General features: G+C 38.3%; 1 protein-coding gene across 2 annotated transcripts in view; it reads right to left on the bottom strand.

Moving 5' to 3' along the window:
* Nucleotides 1-214: 214 nt before the first annotated feature.
* Nucleotides 215-26734, bottom strand: part of cxxc4 (CXXC finger 4) — a 50854-nt gene continuing 24334 nt past the window's right edge. Inside the window, exons 3-4 of one of the 2 annotated variants that reach the window (XM_067442736.1) lie at nucleotides 1847-1911; nucleotides 215-1274 (exon numbers count right to left, since the gene is read on the bottom strand). In XM_067442736.1, coding sequence (XP_067298837.1) covers nucleotides 1855-1911 — 57 coding nt within the window. In that variant the 3' untranslated portion in view covers nucleotides 215-1274; nucleotides 1847-1854. The remainder of the gene's footprint in view (nucleotides 1275-1846; nucleotides 1912-26734) is intronic. The other variant, XM_067442737.1, reaches the window with a different exon arrangement.

The raw sequence follows: 26734 nt of genomic DNA, 5'->3' as shown, positions 1-26734 counted from the left end.
CTCTCTTTTCCACGTGAGTTTTTTTCATTCTAGGGGAAGACAGCAATGACAATGCCTGTTTTTTCCCCTGTATTTTCTTCCCACTTTTTTTCACCTGTGAGGGTTTGCATTACAATTACACAGAGACACGGCACGGGAAATGTATGCTTGTAATAGGATAAGAGAAAAGACAAGAAATAAATACAAATTATAACATTTAACATGTGTGATTAAAACGTTACTATTTCCTGGCATCAAATTACATTTCTCACACTTTTATTATTTTAACACGTAAAAGCATCACAACAACAATATACAAATTTTTAATTAAAAACACATTTACACATGCAACATTAGGGTAAAGACAATGAGCAACTTATTGGATAATTAATTTCGGAATGTGTAGTTTGCGGTGTCGTGAGAATTAAGTAGTAAATCTTACTGTGATGTTCACAAAAGGTCTTTACTGATTCTCTAGCTACCTTTGGGCAGCTTTTTAAACCGTTTCAACCAAAACTTAGTGGATTGCAATTGAACTTTGAGAGACTATACAAAGAACCTTAAAACACCTTCTCTCAGTCTTATCAGACTTTTAAATGTATTCCATGGCAACAAGATAATGTATCCTGCACTGCAATATGCAACATAAAATCAACACAGCTGAAAATAAAGAAACTGGCTTTTGTTTACTGTTTGTACATGGTGTGTCAATTACAAAAACATCACATTAATAACAGAGGTCACACTGTGTCCTCTCAAACTTGTTGGTTTAGGTGAAAAGAGGTATTCTTAAGATCATTCCATAGAAAGCTGGAATATGATGGCAGAGAACAATTACCTTTATGATTATTGCTCCAGATCTAAAAATGTGTTGTGTTTCAAAGAGGTTTGTGATTCCATTGGCCAATAGCCTATCGGTTGACATTATTTTCTCCTGTTTGTAATGATTGTCTACTCAGTTCTTTACAAGAATGGCTGCAACTTGAACAGCCAAGACACTGAAACACATTGATAGACACTGAAAAATATACATTATGATGCTGTCAAAATTACAATAATAATTACACAGGAAATAAAATTACAAAGGTTTTTTCCTTTTATTTTTATTTTATTTTCATGTAGCTTGTCCCACCCTCTCTCATCCTCTGTCTTCCACAGTCTGGGTACATTTTGGGTCATTGTTGCCCTGCAAGTTCTTTTTGTGGTTAGTCTCTGACATCACTGCATATGACGCCACTTGGTTCAGAGTCCTAAAAGAACCATCGAAATGCTTCTCCGTTGTTTACCGGTGTTCTCTAGAGAAAACACAAAAGGAAAGTATAGAGATTCAGCTTTATTAGAACAGAGAAACTTCGTAACATTTAATAATAAGGTCCCACATTAGTTAATGCATTAAAAGTTGGTGTATTTCACTCTGTTGATACATTTATCCAAATGCTTAACAGAAAGTCCAAAAAGTATTTTTGCTTAGCTTATTTAATTAAATCTGCTACTGGCGTAAAAGAAGACAATGAATCCTGCATTTTGTAAGGTTTTTGTCCTGATGTCTCCTGCTTGAGTATCCATATAAACAGATCAACTTCTTTCTCAAAACAAGACATACAGTAACAAATACATTGCAAAATCATGTTTAGATTTCCTCCACAACTGCAAAATTAACCACACTTCCTACACAATTCTACTTGGTATGGGAGACCATGTAGAAATAGGAAAGGGTAAAGATGAGCCTTTTTTTGTTGTTGTTGTTGTTGTTTATAGGTGAACTATTCCAAAAATAAAGCATGTGACAGTATTTTCAAAAAGAAACAACTATTTCATTTTATCTATGTTCAATTGTAAACCCAGTGTAGTAATTAATGGCACACACCCTTTTTTTCAGTTCCATATCCAGACAGTACAGTTTGGTGTGCCTTCGTTGATGTGTCTACCAACCTAAATAAATAATAATATAAAAAATCTTAATGTATTGTGTGAAGCATTTTTATTTTTTGTGTATTTGTGAAGGGAGAAAAAGCCAGTGGTGTAGGATAAATGGACATAAGCCTAAAACTCAAAGCAATGGAGCATTCAACAGATTTTAATAAACAAAATAATGTAGCATAAAATCAAAACAGGTATGAGGTAAGTGTCACAAGAACCTTTTTTGAAACAGCATATCTATTCATCTGTGCAAGTTATTTAAAAGGGTGCTCAAGGCCAAAGATGATATAGGCTTTATTGGTGGTCCTTTCTTAAAGTGGTTCACAATAAATAAACTCATAAGATCATTCAGTGCAAGGACATTTATCCAGCAAGCAAGTGGCGAGACAGGACCAAATGTAATGACAAAATGTGAGAGTTTTTTCATTTAACATTCAAAAACCTGGTTTCACCTCATCACAACACATAGCTTTCAGACTGCGCGGATTCTTCCCATTAAGATGTACATAGACTTCAACATTTAACATACTAACCACTATAAAGGGTTACTAAAGTAAAAAACACAATAATTATAAAAATATAATCAGTAAACAGTAAAATAATAAATGAATCTACACATTTTATTTAAAACTGGGTGCATTGCTAAGAAATCGAGAACTGCATCAAAGACATTCCAAATTATTGCAGGGACTCCACACTTTCCTCAAAACTGCTTACGTTCTCTCTCAACATTCACGGTCACACTTAACATTCGTGTTCGCACTCAATAAAATAATAATAATAATATTTCACTTACTCTGTGGTTATTTGAGTCTTTGTGCTTAATGGCAAATTACATTTGAACTTGTGAACTCTTACTCTTAAAGCAGTAAAGATACAGCTAGACCAACACTTATTCTGAAGGAGCCGAGCTCCCTTAACCTCAAAGGTCCATTCAGAAAATAAGGAGAACTATTTTTCACACTGAGCATCAAAAAAGTATTTTCATGGATGTTTAGAATCATAAATTAAAAATAAAAATAAAAATTCATCCAAAATCCTAGTCTAAGGGTGCAAGAGGATGATATATCTTCAGTAAAGAAAAACATGAATGACTGAATGTAAAGAGCAGGAGAGGAACAGAAAGAGACAGGGACAAAGGGATCAATTTGCATAACTCTCTTCTCACATATATTTTGTAACTTCCAACCACAGAAAATTAATAAAAATGTTGAGAGATTTTTCTAGAAATGCAAAAAAAGCATTCTTTTGTATAAGAAACTTAAGAATCTTAAGAAAACAAGTTGTGGCTTGGAGGGAAAAAAAGAGTTTCTCCAAATCTATATATTCCCTCATTGATCAGTCCCTGGTGGAAATGTGCCTCGCTATAGACAGTAATGACCCTGATGTGCGTGGCCGCCATGTCTGCGTTTTGTTAAGTCTCGCACTATTGATCTGGTTGAGGCTTCCTGAGTGCTGCTCAAATTCACTTCCAGCCGTCTCTGCTCGCCTCACTGCTGTGACCAGGCACAAAGAGAGCTCAATTAGCACAGCTCGACGACGGCTCTCTCCCGCCTGCGCACTCCATCAAAATCACTCCATCAAACCACCCAGAGAGAGGGGGGTGGGTGGCAGGGGGTTGTGATACAATGGGGACATGCAAGTAACTTTGAGGTTTTATTTACAATCAAAAGATGTCACAAATACATGGTATACATGTATATAATCCTGCATTCAAAGCTTAGCCTTTGTCAGGAATACAGAGAAAATAATTGTATATTAGTGCCCAATACATGCTGATACAGTTAATATTAGTATTTTGTAAAATTGGTCTGATTGGTCTAGAATCAGATAATATTAGCTTATCTTTTTTTCATCAAAAGTCTTATTCTCCACTGTAACTTAAATTTACAATAAAAGAGACCGCTACCACAAAATGTCACACTTGTTCAAAATTAAAAATGTGCTGGCTCAAGATGCATTATGACAAAAAATGTATCTCAGTGATATCAAACACTCATTGGCTGTTGTGTGCCTTTTCCCCAGTTGAAGATGAGATTATGTATATTTTATTATACCCTCATATAACAAAAATATAACTAAAATTCTACTCTATACCTCACATAAAACTATTCTATACCACCAGTTAGCACCTTGAATGCAGCACATCAGTGCTTGGTCTTTGACACTGACTTTTAGAAATGTTGTGATAAATTATGATTAAACATGTCTGATTTGTTATACTTTTTTACAATGTGTGTGTATATACATATACAAACATGTTGGGTTTCCATGATTGATGGTAAATTTCCATGGACATAATGATTTTAAAACCGTACGCTGCATATTTATCCCTAATACACACACACAAGCACGCACGCACGCACGCACGCACGCACGCACGCACGCACGCACACACACACACACACACACACACACACACACACACATACATACATATCGTGTTTCCATGTTTTATGGGGACTTTCCATAGGCGTAATGGATTTCATGCTGTACAAACTGTACATCCTATCCCCTTACACTGCCCCTGCCCCTAAACCTACCCGTTACAGGAAACATTCTGCATTTTTACTTTCTCAAAAAAACTCATCCTGTATGATTTATAAGATGTTTTCCTCATGGGGACCTAAAAATGTCCCCACAAGGACAAGGATTTCGGATATTGCCATCTTTGTGGGGACATTTTGTCCCCATAACGTAGGGATTACCAGGCCGCACACACAGACACACACACACACACACACACACACACACACACACAACAACAACAACAACAACAACAACAATTGGGTCAAGAAAAACGTCACATTATAAAGAAAAGTGACTATGTTAAAGGGATAGTTACCCCAAAAATCTTTAATGACACCCTAATGTCGTCCCACACCTGTAAGACCTCCGTTCATCTTCGGAACATAGTTTAAGATATTCAAGTGTATGCACACTATACTGTCCATGTTCAGAAAGGGAAAAAATACATCATCAAAGTAGTCCATATGTGACATCAGTTAGTTAATTAGAATCTCTTGAAGCATCGATAATACATTTTGGTCCAAAAAAAACAAAAACTGCGATTTTATTCAGCATTGTCTTCTGTTTCTTGTTTGTGTTCAAACCTCAAATAAAGATTCAAATGGTCATGAATCAGCCTTTTGATTCATGATTTGGATCACGTGCTAAACTGCCAAACTGCTGAAATCATGTGACATTGGCGATCCGATTCATAACCGAGGTCTTACGGGTGTGGAACAACATTAGGGTGTTAATGACATCATTAATGACATCGATTTCATTTTGGGGTGAACTAACCCTTTAATGTTTGGGTTAAAGGATCTAAAATATATCTATAAAATGTTTTTAAATATTACCTATGTATATATTGTAACCAAATTACTTTTTGCAATTTTTTAAAAAGAAGTTTCTTCCGCTCATGAAGCCTGCATTTATTTGATCAACAACAATCGTGATGCAAAGCGGAATTTTCAGGATACTCCAGTGTCACATGTGACATCCATCACATGATCCTTCAGAAATCATTCTAAAAGGCCTTTCTGATTTATTATGAGTGTTGGAAACAGTTCTGCTCTGTAATATATTTGATGAATAAAAGGTTTAAAAAGAACTGCATTAATTCAAAATAAAAACATTTTCAAATAGCATAAATCTCCTTTACTATCAATTTTTATCAATTTAACACATCCTTGCTGAATAAAATTATTGATTTATTTCAAAAAAAGAAAGAAAAAAAACGACTGACCCCAAAATACTGACCAGTATTGTAGATTGTTGTTACAAAAGATTTTTAAAACACTTGCTTTTTTTTTTTTTTTTACTTTTTATTCATCAAAGTATTATAAAAATGTATCACAGGTTATGAAAAAATATTAAGCAGCAGAACTGTTTCCAACTTTGAAAATTAATCATCATATTAGAATGATTTCTGAAGGATCATGAAAATTCAGCTTTGCATCACAGAAATAAATTATCATTTAAAGTATAATAGATTGAAAACCAATTATTTTAAATTATAATATATATATATATATATATATATATATATATATATATATATATATATATATATATATATATATATATATATATATATATATATATATATATCACAATATTACCTTTTTTTCTGTATTGTTGATCAAATAAATGCAGGCTTGATGAGGAGAAGAACCTTCTTTCAAAAAAATTACAAATAGCAATGTGTCCAAACTTTTGGCCTGTACTGTGTGTGTGAATATATATAAACCCTGTAAAAAATATTTTACAGGTCTATACACACTGCTAATGTTTAGATGTTGCCAATAATTTCATATTCTACATTTCATATGAGCAAAAAAAAAAAGTATGTTTTTGTTCCTGTAAATGTTACATAGTAGTACCTACATACAAACAATGAGGCTGTCATATCAAACCAGGCTGACATAGCAATTATTATTTATAACATAAAATAACTATCAATTATTTGCATCTGACAAAGTGTCCAAATCAGTGTACCTCTAGTCTTACATAAACCCTTCAAATAATCAGCATGGAAGTATTTATGTGATTGAGATGTACTGGATAAAAAATACAGTCTTATGTCCTGCTCGCGAAGAAAGACACATCAAAGCTAAAATCAAGCAGGCTGAATAAAAGAGAGTTCTGAATGCGGTGGGGGTCCTAACAGCCATTGACACTGATTGGGGAAGGCAGGTGCAGTTAATGACAGGGGCCGTGCATGTCCTGCTCTGATTGTGGTGAGAGAGAGTAGAAGGACAGAGAGGAGAGATGAGTGCTGACTCAAAATCAAACCCTAATCAAATGGCAAAAAAAACCCAAAAAAACCCGACATATATATGCACTCAAACACATGCACATACTGTTTCACGCAAAAATATGCACACAGATTCTTTCTCTGTCTCACGCACACACATGAATCCAATCCCATCCCTTCTCCCCCACCCCCAGCAGCCCTAATATGGTGATTCGTGGAGGCCACAGATAAACCACTCAAGACCATGAGGATGATAATGGCAGATGCTGCGGAGACTCAAATTCAATCAGCACTGGGCTGTCAGCGTGGATAAGTTTAAGAGCGAACACGCTCGCTGACGTATTTTAAAGACACATCAGCTGAAGCAAGGCAAAAACAGCCCTGAATTAAAGGGACAGTTTGCCCAAAAATGAACATTCTGTCATCATTTACTCACCCTAAGGTTCTTTACGAAACAGGAACCTGTACGATGGGAAAACAAAAGAAGATATTTTGAAAAATGTTTGTTTTTGATTCTACAATAAATGTATGGACTATATTGTCTTTCTTCTTTTGTGTATTTTCTAAAAATATGTTGAGATGTCCTCCACAACGAAAGTTTTCTATTGGTTAAAAAAGGAGGGTAAAGTTTAAAAAACAGAAGGCTGATGGGGAAAAAGAAAAGGGGGGGTTGGGTTCAGTGACAGTGGCTGAGACCCTTGTCTCTGCAGGAGATGAATACCAGTCCAGGCAGTGTGCTGATGTGCTCCAGAACGCTCATTATAACGCACAGCCCATACGTTGCCCTGACATATCCATTATTTATTAACGTATGGACTAGGGAACCAGGCCACCATTCATGACTGCAATCCTTTGGAGGCAATTCTGACAGGTTCTTTCAGAAATAAATAAATAATCCTTCACTTCTCTCTTCCTTCATGGCTTATGCGCCCAACACAAGAATAGCTCATATGCTCAGACTGTTTCTGCCGCTGAACCTGTAAACATATTTCACATGCATTCACTACTCAACATGAAAATCCTAGAATTGTGACAGGCCGTTATATTGTCCAGGCAATTAATTCAACTGATATTTTGATTAAATATCAAGCTCAATAAATATTGTTTATTTCAGCAAATTTGTGCACATGCAATTACACAATGCAATGTGCGATATGACCAAAACCCTATATACAATGTTTTTTTTTTTGTTGTTTTTTAATTATGGTATCATTCATATTTATGATGCTGCAGTTATATTTGATGTAAATTAATATATAATGATTCTCAACTGGTGGGTTGCGACCCAAAAATATATTGTAGGTGTGTTCTGACAGAGCCACACAGCAGGATTACAAACTATGTAAAATGCAAATAAGATGCAACTAACCATATAAGCATGATTTGTGCTATTTGTTCATAGCTATCATAACGCAATAAAAAGGCTCATTAGAAATTTTAAAATATCTTCTGGAAGAATATCAAATCTTTAAGGTGCAGTGTGTAGTATTTAAGGATAAGGATTTATTGAAAGAAATGCAACATAATATGCATAACTATGTTTTCAGTGGAGCATAAAGACCTTACATAATGTACTGCTATGTTTTTATTGCCTTAGAATGAGTCATTTCTATCTACATACACCGCAATACTTACACTCTTTCAGTGAAGTCGCCATTTTGCGCCATCATGTTTCTACAGTAACTCTAAACAGACATACTTCTCTACAGAGCACTAGTCAATCTCTGCTCCCTCCAACAACAACATTTTTGTCCTGTCTCAGCCCCCATAAGTCTCTATGTACTTCGATAGGGAGGGGTGAGGATTAGGTCATTGCAATTAACAACCTCACCGCAAGATGCCTCTATTCACACACTGCACCTTTACAGTTTTTCTCAATTGTTTACGGAGTGGACGTAGTGTCCATGACGTCACCCTTAGGATTCTGCTGTTCTGAAGCATAAAGTATAGATGATTTGGCTGTTGCTACCTAGCCAGGGCATCATCGAGTGTCTCTTCCGGATAACAGAAAATGGGCAAAGAGGCGGGATTTGGGCGGAGCTTAGGTGATGCAATGAGTCACAGATACGCCCTTAATTATGCTGAACTTTAAGGCTTTATATATAGTAATGTAAACGAATGAATTATAAAAAAAAGTCACCCCCTGACAGTTGTCATGAAGGGCAAAATTAGTCGTATACCAAAACCACAATTTGTACCGTAAACATGTTTTTTTCTGCTGTAAAATTTTTATTTAAACATGGGGCTAAATGAGATTCTGCTCCCTTCTGGAGCCTCTCCCTAGTGGCCAGTCGATAAATTGCAGTTTACATTACTTCTGTATTGGGTTCAACAGAAACTAGAAGAGGTTGCCGCTTGCTTGAGACACAATTGACCACAACATGCAACTCATGTACCCCTGAACCAATTCTGCTAAACTACAAGCTCAGTTGCTACTTTAAACTCAAATTGCAGTTCTAAAACACACCTCTTTCAAAACAGAAAGTCTCTTGTTTTCACAAGGAACACACAGCCAATTAAATATGCACACAGACTCATCGCATGGGCAAACACCTGTCACACAGTTTACAATTAGCAAACAGAGCTTTAGCATAAAATAGCAACAGGTGAGCTCTTTTGTTTTGGAGCAATGGATGCCAACATTGGAAATATTTATTTTATTTTTATTTTTTTACGGTAACTGTTAACAGTAAATTATTCTGTTATGTTGTATGTAGACCACTGTAACTGCAACTTTGTGTTGGTTGGGATGTACACTGTGCACATTGTTTTTGTGGGGAAAATAAAAAAAATATTTGTTACCGTGTATTTGTGAGTTCTAAGTACAAAAGAACTTAGAACTCATAACTTAGTAATACATACAAAATACACATATAATTTGAATACTAAATCAGTGAAGCAAGTTGCAGTGTTGCTTAACAGCGTCGTCTAGACGGCGCTTTGCGTTACATTTCTTAACAGCAGGTTTCTTTTTGTTGAATTGTTTGGGACAAGCTCTGTATTTTCATGCTACTCCATATATAAATAACGTTGCTCACTGATATGCACATCTGAATTACTATATCTATTGCGGGATAATAAGTAACACATCACCTGTATGATCGAATATACAGTACTATGAAAAGACGTGTCTCATATATATATTAGGGCTGGGCAAGTTAACGCGTTATTAACGCGTTAACGCATTTATTAATTAACACCGACAATTATTGTATCGCACATTAACATAGTTATTTATGACTCAGAATGATTCAGATTTATTTTTTTATTTTTTTATTTATTCAATGTAAACAGCGATTGATGAGTGTATCTCTGCCTCTGGTACGTTAACAAGTCGTGTTGAGGCTCGCGCTGCAATATAAACTCACAGAAGAAACATACTGGGGTAAAACTGAGTTTTTTGTAGTTGTTGATATTTATGATATATGATATTGTTAATAACACAAGTCGACTTTGCAATCGTGAATTGTGTAGCATGAATGGTGTAGCCTAGTTCAATAAACAAGTAGCCTAATTAATATTAAGTTACTTACATTTTAGATCCAAACAACCTTTTTTTGTTCAATTTCACTCATGATTTCACAGACGAAAATAGTTCCAAATGAAAGCAACACTCAGCACGGTGTTTTGTTACTAGCCTAAATGATTCAGCGGTTCGAACGAATCATTTGAATAAACAACTCAATGACTCGCTCATGAAGACGATCACTTGCTGCCCACTATTGGTGGTTATGTTTAAAAGTATGATTGCATGTTTTATTTAGAACATCAATCTTATAACGTTATTTATTGCAGCTGTATTTTTTGCAGTTTAAATTATTTAATTTGATTGGTAACAGCCTATAGTGTCTTTACTATTATAACTGAATTTATTAATCATAAATAAATTTAACATGAAAGATGATGCATACATTTAATAAGATTTTAAAAAATGGCCTTTATAAAATTAAATAACACCCTGGGGTGAATATCACAAATATGCAGATTTAAGTAGGCCTATGTAAAAGCTGACAGAACACTGATGAGAATATCACTACAGAATCAATATATGTATACCACCAATTTAATTTATTTTGATTAAATTAATGTTTAAGTTGATATTTACAAGAAATATTGTAACTGTTACAAACTTTTACCTGCTGTAACAAGCACCTTATTTGTTTAAAGTGTTTTCAAACCATATGTTATTTCACTTTTGTTCATTTAGCAGCACTTTTGTATTCATTATTGAATTTTGCGCATGTTGTGATTAATCGCGATTAAACATTTTAATCATTGCCCAGCACTATTTATATATATATATAATCTCATACTGCACAGCCTATCATTAAACTGTATTATATCAGTATGTAGATAGAATGTATTTTATTTTTTTAAAGGTTTATTTTTAATTTTTCAATATTAAGCTATTCATCAGCTACATTGCTCTCTCAAATATCATTACTCAATCACACTATAAGGTCACATACATTGTTATTTTACTTTTAGTCGTTATCTTAAAAACAGCAGAAATTATTAATCAATCTCTTTGTATTAACAAAAAGCTACCTGTGTTCAAATTAAGCAATTCAAGCAAATAAAGCATAACAAATAACTAAAAAGAACAGAAGATACAACAGATTCAAACTATTTAGGTTTGTGAGGGCAAGCGAAACATTCAGGGCTGTGAATATATAAAAAATAAAGTTTCTCTGGTGCAGTCAGCCCAAACTGATGCGTTATATATTGCCTGTCACTCTATTCTACAGGAATATTGGGGCGTTGCTGAGCTCAAACCTGGAAGGTACAGCAATCCATCACCAACATTCACAGGAGGAGATCTCATCTCAGTCTTGGTAGCCAATATCCCAGCCGCTTGAGCGGCATATAATAGGGACCCAGTTCAAGGGTGTTACAAACACACAGCTCATCTATACCTTCCATATTCTGCAGTTGATCGCATTAGCCTTACATCGCAACAGCTTCTATCTATCTATCTGTCTGTCTGTCTGTCTGTCTGTCCGTCCGTCCGTCCGTCCGTCCGTCCTTCCATCCATCCATCCATCCATCCATCCATCCATCCATCCATCCATCCATCCATCCATCCATCCATCCATCCATCCATCCATCCATCCATCCATCTATCTATCTATCTATCTATCTATCTATCTATCTATCTATCTATCTATCTATCTATCTATCTATCTATCTTCTGTTAACAGAGCCTGAGCTTGTCACGGTGACAACACAGTGTCAGTGATAAGTAATATTCTGAATTTCAAATAGATATTCCTTACAGCACCTTTAACTAAACCTTGAAACAGTGTCTGTTTTACTTTATATAATAATGTTTGGTAGCTGAGTTTACCACAATTATCAGACCACAGTACAGAGCAATAAAAGTAAAATGGAATTACTTATTTACTCTAAGAAAACATCAATTCAGACAAGGACAGAGAAAGAAATGTGTGAAGAGAGCAGTTAGGAGATTCAATATACATGCTGTCTTCTGAGTACATGTTTGACCTTGTAAGAAAAATAAAAACCTAGAAAACCATAAAGTATATCTGGAGGTCATAGACTACGTCTACGTTTCCCCACTCTACAAAGACAGACAGCCAGGAGAGCTGTTACAATCAAGCTGCAGACTTCACTAAATGAGTCGACCAGTTTAGTTTTACACAAATTGGGTGCCAAAGGCGAAGGGTAAACCAATTCCAGGGTAAGGCTAATGGCTCTTCCTCCTTAAAACACATTTTAAATAGAATATTAAATAGAAATTATTTTAAGTTATGTGTCATCTAGAAACAACCTGCACATCACAGCATAACCAATCCCAATAAATATACGTTAAGCAAACCACTATAATGTGAAGAGAAAAGCACTTATAACAGTCCAACGCTGCAAAATACATTGTAAATAGAAAATTGTTTCACCAATAGTCAAGTCACATTTATTTATATAGTACTTTCAAAAACACAGATTGTTTCAAAGCAGTTTTACAGTTATAACAGGAAAATTATTCAATGACGCAAATTTGTTAATTTCATCTGTACAGCAGCTTTAAAATAGTGTCATTGTTCAGTTGAAAGTTAGTTCAGTGTTGAATCAGTTTTGTTGTAAAGATAATCAATCATTAAATTAATTAATTTAATCTATAATGCTAACAAAAATTGTTATGTCATCATCCAGCTCAGTTCAGTCCTCATTCAATAGTGTCAGTGCTGTCAAATCAGTAATATTGTTGACGGAAATTTCCAGCTTTCTGTGTTTTCACTTTTATTTGGTAACGGGCATTAATTTCATCTTCTGAAAGAGTATTGAATCTTCTGGTCAAAACACATACAAATAAGAAGCAAGTGATAACTTATGCAAGCAGATGAATATTTAAAATAACATGGTCATCCACATGTAACATCATATAAATCCAAACTGCCTAATGTTACTGAGTGAAATGTTGACCCAGTTAGTGCTTAGGAATGTGCAAGCTTTGGGGGCTGGCAACTTTTGAGTTGCCACACTGGTGGAGAAAGAGTTCAAATGTCCCCAACTAAAGCCAGGTGCACACTGAGCGATTATGCCCACGATTTGGTCATCTGAGACAAATTTAGCAAATCCTAAAAAATTCCTCTGATCCTAGCTAAGTCTTTGATCGTTAGTTTGACATATTCACCGCCAGCCGATTAATGACTGCTGCGATCAAATTTGAACTCAGACGAAATTTTGCCAGTATCAGAAGATCAAATATCTAGCTTTTTCAAGACAATTTATGACCAAAATGAGAGCTAGAGATTTCTCCACCATTTCAATCCCATGTGTAATGCAGCTCACTGTCACCGAACGCGTCATTGATTGATGATATAAAACTCTGGACAAGTTTTCTTGTCTTTGCGTCATTGAATAATTTTCCTGTTATAACTGCGTCCGTTTTTAGCGTGCCTTGAGTCTGACTATCACACAGTCTGACATTAATGACAACTTAGATCTTGCAGTGTGCCATGGCTTACACAGGAGATCATGTTTGTACAGTCTGAAAGGAACAATCGTAAAGGACTATTATAAATCGCACAATGTGCACCCAGCTTAAGAAAGCCAGAGGTAACATTGGCAAGGAACCCAAACTTCATCAGGTGACAAAATGGAGAAAAAAACCTTTGAAATGGAGAAACCAGGGCCCAGTTCTCCTATGGCCAATGATATGCTATTATTATAGAAAAAAACAGATCCTAGACCAGCAGGTATATGAAGTTCTCACCTCTAAAAGCAATTAGAAGCAGCAACAGTCAGTGGTAAATTAGGTGAGAAAATCCCACACTGGTCTCAAGTCTGTAACCAGGGGAAGGCTAAGCCTTGCCCAGCATTAGACATGCTCTGCCTATGCTGGGTACATTGAAAACCTATGTAATTAGCACAAAGAGAATTAATAATAACAAAAACTATTTTGTTTTAGTTTTAATGTATGTATTTGTTGATGTCCACTGAATGTCCACTGCACACGTGTATAAAGGTACATATTCTAATAGTTTCTTACTATGAACCGTTCCAGAAAAAAGAAAATGTTGGCCAAGTGTTTAGTGCATGCTCCCATGTTTTAGTGCATGTTAGTGACACAATTTCAATTTTGGTTTGTGTCATCTCTTAAAGCACTCCCCTCCTTCTCACCCTCTTTATGCTCTTCTCATTAAAAGTGGTAATAAAATTAAATAAATAAGAAAATTTGATAAAACAAATATTTTCAGTATCTTCCAACCAAGAGTTTTTGACTGATAAATACATTTTTATTATAATTTTTAGTTGCTCGGCATTCAGTACCTGTATTTCCTTAAGAAGGCCATCCTCCATGTAAGCTTTGTATAAGAGCACTTCTAAGATATAATCATTGCTCACAGACCACAACCCCTTAAACAGGGATAATACAGGGATCGGCAAGCGAGAAACAGGGAAATGGGGTTGACGCCACTGTTAGCTGTTGTTTCTACATCCTGAAAATTAAGAGGGGTAGAAAAGGGGGGGAAATGTTTTAAGAAGGAGGCGAAGTGACACAAGTAGAAGGTGAGAGAATGGTGAAAGAGTGAGAGGAAGACAGTGGCAGCAGGGTGCTTTCTAAGGGCTCTCAGGGGACATTTTGTGGAAAGCTTCCCTCCCTGTGGCGGCCTGCAGGCCTTTAAAGAATGGCAGCGGGACGTCAGTCACTGGCGTCGGCACAGGAGAGTGAGTGAGTGCAGCATAGCGATGAGCCATGTGGGTGTATCGGTGCGAGGGCTAAGCGATCTGAACAGATTGCCTGTTCTCTGAAATGTTAAATCAAAATGCAAAACAGGAGTTGAATGGCCTTCCTCTCTAAACAGATTCACCAGCATATGTGTGGACAGCTTCTTGTGGATCACTAATATTTAAGGTAATTAAGCTGAACCTCCAACTGCCTGTGAAGCACTCGGTCTGTCTGTTTGCAATGTCAGTTATTTACGAGTCTTTCGGGTTTGAGTCTTTCGTTCTTCCTGTTAGTCCCATAGAGTCTATGCTGTCAATAACGGAAACAGAAAAGATTAGTTCTTTTGATCGAGTCTCGGGTTTGAGTCGTTCGTTCTTTTGTCACGTGACTTGTCACCGTATTGAACACTAGTTCACAACCTTTTTAGTAAAAAGCACGTAGTTATTTATTTTATATTTTATATTATTCTCAGTTAATATCAGACATATACAAATATGGGAAATATTTTGACTATTCAAGTCTAACATCACAAATTCAATTAGACTAATTTTGAATCAACTGTGTGTGTGTGTGTGTGTGTGTGTGTGTGTGTGTGTGTGTGTGTGTGTGTGTGTGTGTGTGTGTGTGTGTGTGTGTGTGTGTGTGTGTGTGTGTGTGTGTGTGTGTACACACACACAGCATGGGACTGACAGCAAGAACGAAAGACTCAAACCCGAGACTCGATCAAAAGAACTAATCTTTTCTGTTTCCGTTACTGACAGCATATACTATATGGGACTAACAGGAAGATCGAAAGACTCAAACCCGAGACTCAAAAGAACTGATCTTTTCTGTTTCTTTTACTGACAGCATATACTCTATGGGACTAACAGGAAGAACAAAAGACTCAAACCCGAAAGACTCATAAGAACTAATCATTCGGAGATTCAGAGCTGATTCAGGGGCCATATGTTGCGTATTGCCCGGTCAACACAAAATGAACGAATCACTCTCTGAGACAACTCGCTAGTCCCGAGTCATAATAAAGATTCGTTCAATATGAACGAATTGTTCATGAATGACACATCACAGTCTATGAAAAAAAAAATATTGTTGCCATTTGTAGTAGACAAATGTGTACCAAAAGAAAAATAGTTTTAGGTGCTGACCATACCCAACCTCCCCTTACTATGTAAATGCTCTCAAATTCATGCCAATTCTGTATTTACAGTTTTTCCAATTACTAACACACTAAAATGACAGTGACTAAACTGTGCACAGCACAATTATTTAAACTGACAAACGGAGAGAAAAATCTCTACTCAAGTCTCCTAAAGTCTAACCACATTTTCTGCTTTACACACATTTTGCAATTCAAAATGGCATTTTTAAAATGCACTGCACATGGTTTTCTGCATAAGACACAACAATCTGACACAAAGTCACATGTTTGCAATTTCAAAACACTGCCATTCAATGGCCAATATATGAGTCAGCTGGCCAAACACCTCATTGGTTAATGGTTAACGCTTCCATCTGGATGTAAGCACTATGAAAATACTATAAAATACTAAAAAATAAATAAATAAATAAATAAATAAAAAATTTTTTTACAGCAATGGAAGATGTTGCAGAGAAAGGAAGAGGAAATAGGAAGAGGAAGAGGAAGAGGAAGAGGAAGAGGAAGAGGGAGGATGCAATTTTCTTCTTCAGCTTACTGTTTTTTGAGAGCAAATTTTGTCCAATGTAAATACTGTATATCTGCTGTAATTATGTTGTACTGACTTTTTGGGTGAAAATTAAAATAAATGTTTCAACAGCGTGTATCTGCAAATATTTCTGTGCATGTGAACAATCTGAAGAATTTTCTACAATTTGACCTTCACATATTTACATATTTTAGTATTATGGTCAAGCCTAAAGATGAGAGTGCTGTTCATTATGCACAACAGTGTGTAGTAGACCAAATTCTGGGAATATGAATGAAGTGTGTTTCATTCCATGCAAAAGTTTGATTTTGGTAATTCTAGTTTTGGTTGCAGTGCTTTATTTTGCAAGATATATGAGGTATTTTGCAGTTTGGGTACGTGGTTTTGTGAATTGTGTTAAGTATTTTGATAAAACCAGCCTAGTTTGCAAAATTTACGATTGCTGTTTTTTCAGAATGCAAAATTACCTAAGCAAAATCTGACCATGCACATGTGAAAATTATTTTTGGAGAATTGTTTTTTCGATGTATCGTGTTGCAGACGAGGACGATTCGGTATAGGTTCAGTAATAGACCATAACTGGTTATAATGTTACTGACGTCACATATAATGCTATTTGTCACGTATGTGCTTTGTTGTGGTATAGCAGTAATTAAGTAATTGAGAGTAATTAAAATGTTACAACTACTTTAAAATTTACATCTGGGCACATTTCGGCTTTTATGAACAACCCTGTAAGCATGACCTGGAGAACACACCAGCTGTGTGTAAATCGAAGCTATGATTTATAAAAAATATTTATTTTACACTTGGGCACCGCAAAACCAATATAAATCCAATCTTCAATTCCCGCACTATTTAATGTTCATGTGACCAAAAACAACAGATATGAGCTGGATGTCATAAATCAAGATCACCTCTGATCACCACCAGAGGGCCCCCTCAGAACTCTGTTCTTTAGATCCTACTGTCACCAGAACAGTCAGACTGGAGTAGATATTTGTTTTGGGCCGAATACGCACAGAATTCTATCCAAACGCCTGCCACTGGACTTACCCAGACGACAGAAGGAGGTAGTGGATCGTTCACATCGTGCTAATCGGGATTTTCACCCTGGACAATGGGTTTGGCTCTCCACCAGAAATCTGCAGCTTCGTGTGCCTTGCAGGAAACTCAGCCCTAGGTACTACCACCCAATTACAGTAGGCTATCTCACCCACTTTTCATGTTTCCTTGCTTAAGGCTTCAAGTGGTCCAAGAGCAGAGGAGGATCTAGAGGGGGCTGTCAACCAGAGGCCTCCACCCATAGTTGTGGAATCACGAACTGTTAGATTCCAGACGTCGGGGTAGAACCTTACAATATCTTGTGGATTTGGAGGGGTACGGTCCAGAGGAGCGGGCTTGGGCCAATTCTGAGGACATTCTGGACCCATCACTCACTGCTGACTTTCATCGGGCCCATCCGGTTAAGCTGGCCCCACGGCTTCGTGGAAGACCCCGTCGTCGGTTGCCTCTTCGCGTCAGGATCCGCTCACAGGGTGGGGGCTCTGTCATAAATCAGGCCGCTGTGGCTCCCTCTGATCACCACCAGAGGGCCCCCTCACCGGAATATTAATCCTCACTCCGGATTTCATTACCCACAATCCTTTGCCAGCCATCATTATTTACACCTGTATGCCATTAGCCTCATCACCTCAGTCTAGGGGGCGGCAGTGGCTCAGTGGTTCATGTAGGTTGTCTACAGACCCGAAGGTTGGTGGTTCAAACCCCAGTTCCACCTGACCAAGTGTCGAGGTGTCCATGAGCAAGACACCTAACCCCAGCTGCTCCCGACGAGCTGGATGGCGCCTTGCATGGCAGACACCGCTGTTGGTGTATGAATGGGTGAATGTGAGGCATGTAAATTACAGTAAAGCGCTTTGGATGGCCATAGGGTCTGCTGAAAGCGCTATATAAATGCAGTCCATTTACCATTTCACTCTGCCATTCACTGCAAAGTATTGCTGATAACTCTGAGCGTTTATCCTGTTTCTGGGTGGGGGGGGAGTAGAGCGCAGTCTCGTGAGTGCCCGCCGGCCTGCGAGGTACCGCGAGAGCGGGCCGGAGACGAGTGGTAATGAGTATCAGCTGCGTGACACACCGGTCTCGTCTCGCGGCCAAGGGACGGGAGCATAAAAGGAGGAGCGAAGGCAGCGGAAGACGAGAGAGGACCAGGACTGGATTTATGTTATGTTATGTTTTGTTTACGTTTTATTATGTGTGTGTGGGCAGTCGTACGTGAGGGGCTGCCCGCGGTTTTACTTTCATTTTGTTTATTTATTTTGAATTAAAGTTTATGAACGTTCGCCGGTTCCCGCCTCCTTCCTTCCAATCTACTAACTTTGTTACACCTGTTTATTCCTGTCGTTGGTGATTGACCTCTGTCTGTTTGTTGTCTCTATTGTCTGTTAAATAAAGCTGCAAATTGATCCTCAACCTGTGGACTCATCAGCTGCGTCCGAAAAATAGGCAGCTGACTCGTTGCCTCGCTGCTTTATCAGACAATGACTTGTAAGGCAGTGCTTTATGCATGAAGGCACTTCTAAGGCAGTGTAACAGTTTAATGATCTAAAGCAAAATAAAGTGAGCTTTGGTGAGAACTAAACACATAGTTAATTACTACATTAGTAATTTCTTGCTAGAAATTACATCAGAAGTGGAAAATATTGGTAAAAAACATACATTCAGGCGACATCTTTTTCCCCCAGCTCAAATGTCACTGAATGGAAAGCACAGGATTGTGGGATATCAAAGGTAGTGAAAGATACATGTATGCTACCTTTAAAAATCGATCAGATGAAGGTATCTCAGGAGACAGGAAGTGAAGCTAACAATAGATTCGGACATGGCTTGATGCCTTGCTGCCTTTAAATGTGTCCTCAGAAGTCAGCATTTTCCAGGTTTCGGATGCAGTCAACGTTACACTGGATTTAAGCAACAGCTAATTTTAAAATCAAAGGCCGCAATATAAGCAAGCGCACACAGCTTGGCTGGTAAGATCACTCAGTTTTTTTACTTTCAATGATGATGGATGGATGGCCGGGGTGACAAGCGAGGGATTAGGGTTCCGTGGAGGCTCACTCGACGGGTTTGCCCTAACCGTGATCCTCAGGTCACCCCGGCCATCCATCAAAGTAGGTCTATTCTGCTGGGCAGGAATAGACCTAGATTGAGCTATAGGTAGGGGGACTCCACCTTCCCGGAGGTAGGCGAGTCTCGACCTAAGCACCGAGATAGTCATGTTCCCGCAGTGAGAACACGAACTATCCACAAACGCCGCCTCAGCGTGTCTCTAAGCCCAGGTACGTGATACAGCGCTTGTGACCGTCAGCGGGGGACAGAGAATGACCGCATCCAGAAACACACGGGTGGAAAGACATCCCGAAAAGGACGGCACGTCACCAGTGTAGCCCTTTTTGTGAGGAAAATTTGCTCTTTTAGGTGTTGAAGCAACCAGGGATCGACCGCGGCAGAAATAAACAGGTTTTGTGTGCAGCCTGTTTTCTGCTCTCACCAGAAAAAGGAACACGCCCACCAAACCAACGGTGCGTGTGGTGTGTGTGTGTGTAAAGAGCAAATTTTCTCAGTTTGCTGTGAAAACAGCAGCTCTCTCAGCAGCAGTGAGATCGAGGTTGCGCTGTCTTGTGCCGTCTGGCCAAAACAAGAGCAATTTCCCCCGGCACATGCTTTCTCTCTCTCTCTCTCTTGCTAGATAGCAGGCAGTCAGATGCTACATCAACGCCGTTCGGCTCCGAAGTGAATGACAACGGTGCGTGGTGACCGCTTCCACTTTATACCCACGCAGCGGGGCGCGGTGCAATATGCAAAGCACGCACACCAATGTTCATTGGCCCATTTTCTATATCTCAAAGCTGATAGGGGCTCCCAGAAGTGATCCCAATTCGTCGGTCTAAGTCCGACGTACGTCTCCGTTCCCTCCTTCAGGGAACGAGGGTTACCATATGTAACTGAGACGTTTTTGATACATTCAAGAATCGTGTTTTCTTTGACCAGGTAAAATTAAAGGTTCAGTTCATATAACTGTGCAGCAAGGATCCTGTTGAGAGTTCGAAAATATGATCACATCACACCCATTCTCGTTTCACTTCACTGGCTTCCTGTTTCCGCAAGGATTGAATATAAGGTTTCCCTTCTAACCCATTAGTGCATTTATGGAAATGCCCTCCATCTGAAAGAACTGCTCACACCTTCAACTACAACTTGATCACTCCATTCAACAAACTCAAGCGACCTCCATCTCCCCAAGACTAAGCACTATGGGTGATTGGGCTTTCTATTCTGCCGCTCCTCAGATTTGGAATGCCCTACCCAACCTTTTAACTATGACTTTTAACTATTAAATCTATTAGTATTTAAAAAAAATTGAATGATCTTAACTGTAGCACTTTGAGATTTGTTCCAAATGTTAAGTGCAATACAAAGAAAATGTATTATTATTTATAACTGACTGACAAAATTGTATACACAAGGATGCAGTGAACCGTCAATGCATCGTGATATCGAATTGAACCAAATCGATGACATGATAATCGTAATCAAACTGAACCGAACCATGAGACCAGTATAGATTCACACCACTAAGTCCCATATGTGTGGGTACAAACCATCCCCATAGTGTGATGGTTTGTACCATAGTGTGCTACAAACCCGTTTGAGCAACCTGTTTATTGTAAAATATAAAAAGAAAAGATTTAAAAAGATTTCAAGAGAGGGAGAGAAAAAAAGTGATTTGCCAAAATAGATGCAATTCATTCCCTTCACCACAGGGAAAGACATTAAGTAACAATATTAGAAACCTTATGTCCTGGCCCCTTATTTAAACAAATATTTGAAAATATACATTGAGAAGCCATGAAATACATATTACAGTGTACTGTAAACTCAACTAACCACTGAAGTTACTATCAAAGATGCTCTTGAAGAAGACAGCTTATTACAGTTTTTCTCAGTCGCTTTGGTACATTTCTCGAATCAAACTCACAATTTGCAAAACAGTAAGTGCATTTCTCAAAACAATTTGTACAAATAGCAAAACATCATGGATAACCTGCAAAAGCCACCCTCTTACTCAAAATCCTTAGTTCATCTCTCAAAAGTAAATATCGGTGTCAATGAACATGTCATTGCCATCAGAATGACAAGTCCTTGTGTTTACAGTTTACTCTGGAAGGATGTTCTGATGGAAACTATGGCTAAAGTTTTGATGACAATTATTGTCAATAATTTACAAAATAAAAATAATTTATAAAGATTCAAATTTACACTCTTACTGTTTGTACTGTATTTTATTGACAGAACATGTCATTGAGATACAGAAATGAAAAGACAGCACTGAATAGCACACACACACAAAAAAAAAAACTAAAGAAGAAATGTAAACATAGGAAAAACTGTACATGCGGTGCTGTGTATATATATATATATATATATATATATATATATATATATATATATATATATATATATATATATATATATATATATATATATATATGTGCTGGTTAATGCTTCATGACTTCGTTAGAGAAAATCAAGATTCACCTGGGAGCAATTTACCAATTCAGGACAGATTTAGAAAAAAGTCTAATGGAAATATAGAAAGTATAGAAATATGCTTGACATATTATGACAACTTGTTTTGCATGTTGTTTAGCATGCATTTTGCATGTAAAGACTTATGGTATGACCTTGTGCCTAAATGTTGTGGGAGACTATTCAACAGAGACCCAATATAATACATTTTGATCAACATGACATAAGCAACTGATAATGTAGGAAATAACAGAGAATTATACATAATCATTTGCATGGATGTACCAAAGCATTGGCAACTTGTTCAAAAGAAATGAGAAACTGCTTTTTGGATGTGCACAAGTGACACAATGATGTGAGAATTGAACAGGTAGTTTCGAGAATTTCAATTCTGATCTGAGAAACGTACCAAAGTGACTGAGAAAAACTATAATATGTCTTTCTAGTATGTTAGACTTTGTTCTGACCAAGATGTGATGAACATGTTCCATTTTGTCAGGCAAGGTCATTATGATCCGTCTGATAGGCCAAGAGTTCCTGGGTGGTGTATATTCCACAATTAGATTCTTGCATTAATGGCAGGTACTCTCTTGTCAATCTCTTCCAAAGGGGAGATATACTGGACTTGTCTCCATCTCCATTTTGAATATTTTTTAGGAACTAAAATTCTGGTGGCAGAATTGGTTTTCTTTTCAGCAGTTGGAGATGATTAGTCTTAACGATGTCATCAGATATGGTGTAAATAGGACAATCATTGACTTTTGCCTCAACCTTCCAGAGCACTGTCTATAGTCCCTCTTCATCTAAGGCTTGTTGCTTTAGGACAGAATATAGAGACTTCTTAATTGTGCAGACGAGCCTTTTCCATACTATTTCATGATAAGCCCCTGAGGAAGGATTAAAACTACATTTGATTTCCTTGTTCAGCATGTTTGATCTTGCTGTGATTCAGATGAGCGAGACAACCTAAGGGTGCGTTCACACTTGTCATGTTTGGTTCGATTAAAACGAACCCCTGGTGCGATTGCTCGTTTAGTGCGGTTAATTTGAACATATGTGAACGCTGCCATCCGGACCCTGGTGCGCACCAAACAAGCGGACCGCTAAAAAGAAGGGTCTCGCGGTCCGCTTCCAAACGAACTCTGGTGTGGTTCGATTGATATATGAACGCAACACGGATCAAAGACATGTAAACAAACTAAAAAACGGACGTAATGTCACAAGATGTGACGCATAGTCAGCTGATTTGAAGACGCAGAAAGATCGGTGTATCCAAAATGAATAATGTACGTTAGAGGGCAAACGTAGAGCAACGAGGAAGTGCCTAATCAATATTTGGTCCGACGAGCATGTTTCGAAAATGCTAGAACAAACGCACAAAAAGCATACCTGGTTTTTCTCATCAAAGGACCCGTGTTGCCCATTAGTCAGTACAGACGACAGAACTGCGCCGTCTCTTTTGCACAAGAGACGGCCTTCTCTTTTCTGCATACAACGTAGGAAATCCTGGTGCTGTTTTGAATGTTTTGAACATTTTATGAGCTCTTCATGAGTTCTCAGCTGGTAAAAATAATGCCATATGTATATGCATAAAATGATCACGTTTAATCCAGCACACAGCATTGTTTTGAATGTTCGGTAAACAAGCTCCTACGTCATATAAGCCGACCAATCAGGTTGTGACCGTCTCCCTATGCCTTTGGTTCGGTAACTCTAGGAGTGCCAGTGTGAACGCTAAGCGGACCAGGACTATATGTTTTGTTTTTGTTTTTTGGTACGGACCAAACAAACCAAAAGAACCGAACTACAAGTGTGAACTAAGTCTCCGCTTTGCTCCTACCTAGTTAGTTCCATTGTCTGATATAATTTCTTGAACTTGATCTCTTCTTTGTGACCATTATCAAGGCCAAAATACAAAATACTTTACCAAACTTTGTCCCCTTTTTGTATGAAAATAATCAGTACCTACGCATGTAAATGGAGATGAGCTAAATGACTTGTAGGTAAACAACTTAAAGTTCCTGTTGGATTCTCTTTGTGGGAAGAATCAATGTGGCAAAAAACTCAATCAGATCATAGATAGAGTTCACAGAGAATCAAAAGAATGTTCCTCTTGGTGATCTGTTGCTCCTTTAAGTTAGTCTTAAAGAAAAAAGAAGTCAATGCTCCACCGAATTCCGGCTGCACTTTCCACTGGGAGTTTATCTCTGTCAAGATTCAATTTAATTTATTTGGCCTACTCTTCTACTAGTATTGGAGCTAGAACAGAAAGACTATTACTAGCCCACTTTGTCAGTCTGAAACCACTGGTGGGACAGACAGTTCATGAGTCAAGTCTTGAATCAGGGCAATAGCAGCTTCTTCATTAGGTAGGGAAATAAGGCAGTCATCAACATAGGAGTTATTTCAAATGTATACTCTACATTACTCTTTCTCTATACCAAGCCAGTCCTTATTATGCTCTAATATTTTCTTGAGTACATGGTTTGTACAACTATGCAAAGAGACAGCCCATATGATGTGGACCAACATCCAATACTCTGCCAGTGGTTAACTAATGTCACACCGTATGGACACCACAAGCACTACAGAAAGTCAATATCCTCAGGTGTGACTTTAACCTGAATAATTCCTTTTCTTATCTATCGTGATTGCTACATTGTATTGACCGAATCAAAGGATAACTCCAAAGATGCTGTTTGAAATGTCAGGGCTTTGGAGAAACTCTTGATTTAGTGATGTGCCTTGAAATTAGGACCCACAATCAAGCACAACCCTAAATGTCAAGGCTGACCGGCTGACTCATAAACAATTGAGAGCCTCGATCACCCACTTGCTCATTCTCTGCTTACATTCAAGGAACCCTTTCCTAGGTCACCCAAAGCAAATTAACAACTTTTCTACTTTCCTCCACAGGGCAGCTCTGTGGACATAAGTATCTAACACCCGAACAGGGCAGAGCAGATAAAAAAAATGCAAATTCCAAGCACGAGAGAGAAACCGAAAGAGCTTGAATGTCTCAAAATCTCTTGAACGATGAAATTACAAAAATAAATATAGTCTTAAGAGTCAACATTTTCTGAGACATCTCCTTCATGGGCTAAAAGGAGCTTGAGATAAGCCTTGGAAAACAATCGCCTAATCCCATGCCAGCAACCTTGTGAGGACTGCAGGTCTAAGCCTCCATGGAGTTCCAGAGAAAAAACAGGTAAAAATGGGTCTCTGCCCCGTTACACACTAGCAATAGGCTCATGATAAGCTACCAAGGCTGCTACATATACTTTTAAAGTAGAAGGGTATAACCCAGTGGAAAATCTATCTTGCAGGAATTCCAGTACTGTGCTAACAGGGCAATTAACAGGATCCAGCTGTTGATTCCCACACCATGAAGTGAACTGTTTCCATTTAAGGGCATACAGTTTTCTTGTGGAAAGAGCTCTAGAGTGTAGAATGGTCTTGACAACCTCAGTAAGAGAACTGAACTTAGGAGGTGGGCCCCCTCAGAAGCCGACCTCACAGTTTCCACAACTCTGGGCAGGGGTGAACTATCAACCCACTCACCTAAGAGAGTAGGTCCCTCCTGATCGGAATCTCCAGAGGAGAGCTGTAGAGGAGAGAGACTAGGCCCGAGAACCATATTCGGGCTGGCCAGTACAGGGCTACTTGCAGAATCTTGACCTCGTCCTGTGAACTCTCTCCAGAACTCCTGGGAGCAGTGATCAGGGAAAATGCATACAAATGTTGCCTTGGCCACTCCTTTACCATAGCATCCAGTCCCAAAGGAGCTGGATATGTAAGGGAGAAACAAGTTTAACAGTGTGACATCTCTTGAGATGCGAACAGATCCATTCTGTTCTGCCAAAAGTCTCCACTCCCCAGGCCTCGGCCTCGGCCCCTGCCTTGACAGGATGTCTGCCCTCTGGTTCAGGTATCCTGGGATGTGCCCTGATGGACAGCAACCTTCCCTGGCCCCACAGGAGAATCTGGTTTGCCAGTCTGTATAAGGGGACTTAACGCAGACCCCCTGATGGTTTATATAAGAGACCACCGATGTGTTATCTGTACAAACATGCACATGATAGCCTCTGAAGCCTGGGAAGAGGTACTTCAGAGCCTGAAATACCCTTTATGACAGTCCTGCCACAGACTTTTGAGCCTTAGTTTTGAGCCCCCACTGCAATGGTTTCATGTACAACAGGCCAAAATGTATCACGTTGGACACTGCTGCCATCAAACCTAACAGTCTCTGGAACTGTTTTGTCTCCTTTAATGTTGAGAGGATTGATGCATTGCAGGCTGACGCGAGCCGCACTTGCATTGTCATCGGATCCCATATTACAGCAAGTTAATTGGCCTTCTGTATAGGTGTAAGGACACTTTTCTTTGTGTTTAACCTCAACCCCACCTTCCCAGCAGTATGGGGCGGCAGTGGCTCAGTGGTTCATGTAGGTTGTCTACAAACCAGAAGGTTGGTGGTTCAATCCCCGGTTCCACCTGACCAAGTGTCGAAGTGTCCATGAGCAAGACGCCTAACCCCAACTGCTCCCGACGAGCTGGATGGCGCCTTACATGGCTGACATCGCCGTCGGTGTATAAATG

The sequence above is a fragment of the Pseudorasbora parva genome, chromosome 4 (genome assembly GCF_024679245.1).
Source record: "Pseudorasbora parva isolate DD20220531a chromosome 4, ASM2467924v1, whole genome shotgun sequence".
Classification (NCBI taxonomy): Eukaryota; Metazoa; Chordata; class Actinopteri; order Cypriniformes; family Gobionidae; genus Pseudorasbora; species Pseudorasbora parva.
The sequence above is the reverse complement of the archived record's forward strand: the minus strand, read 5'-3'. Positions and strand labels throughout refer to the sequence as shown.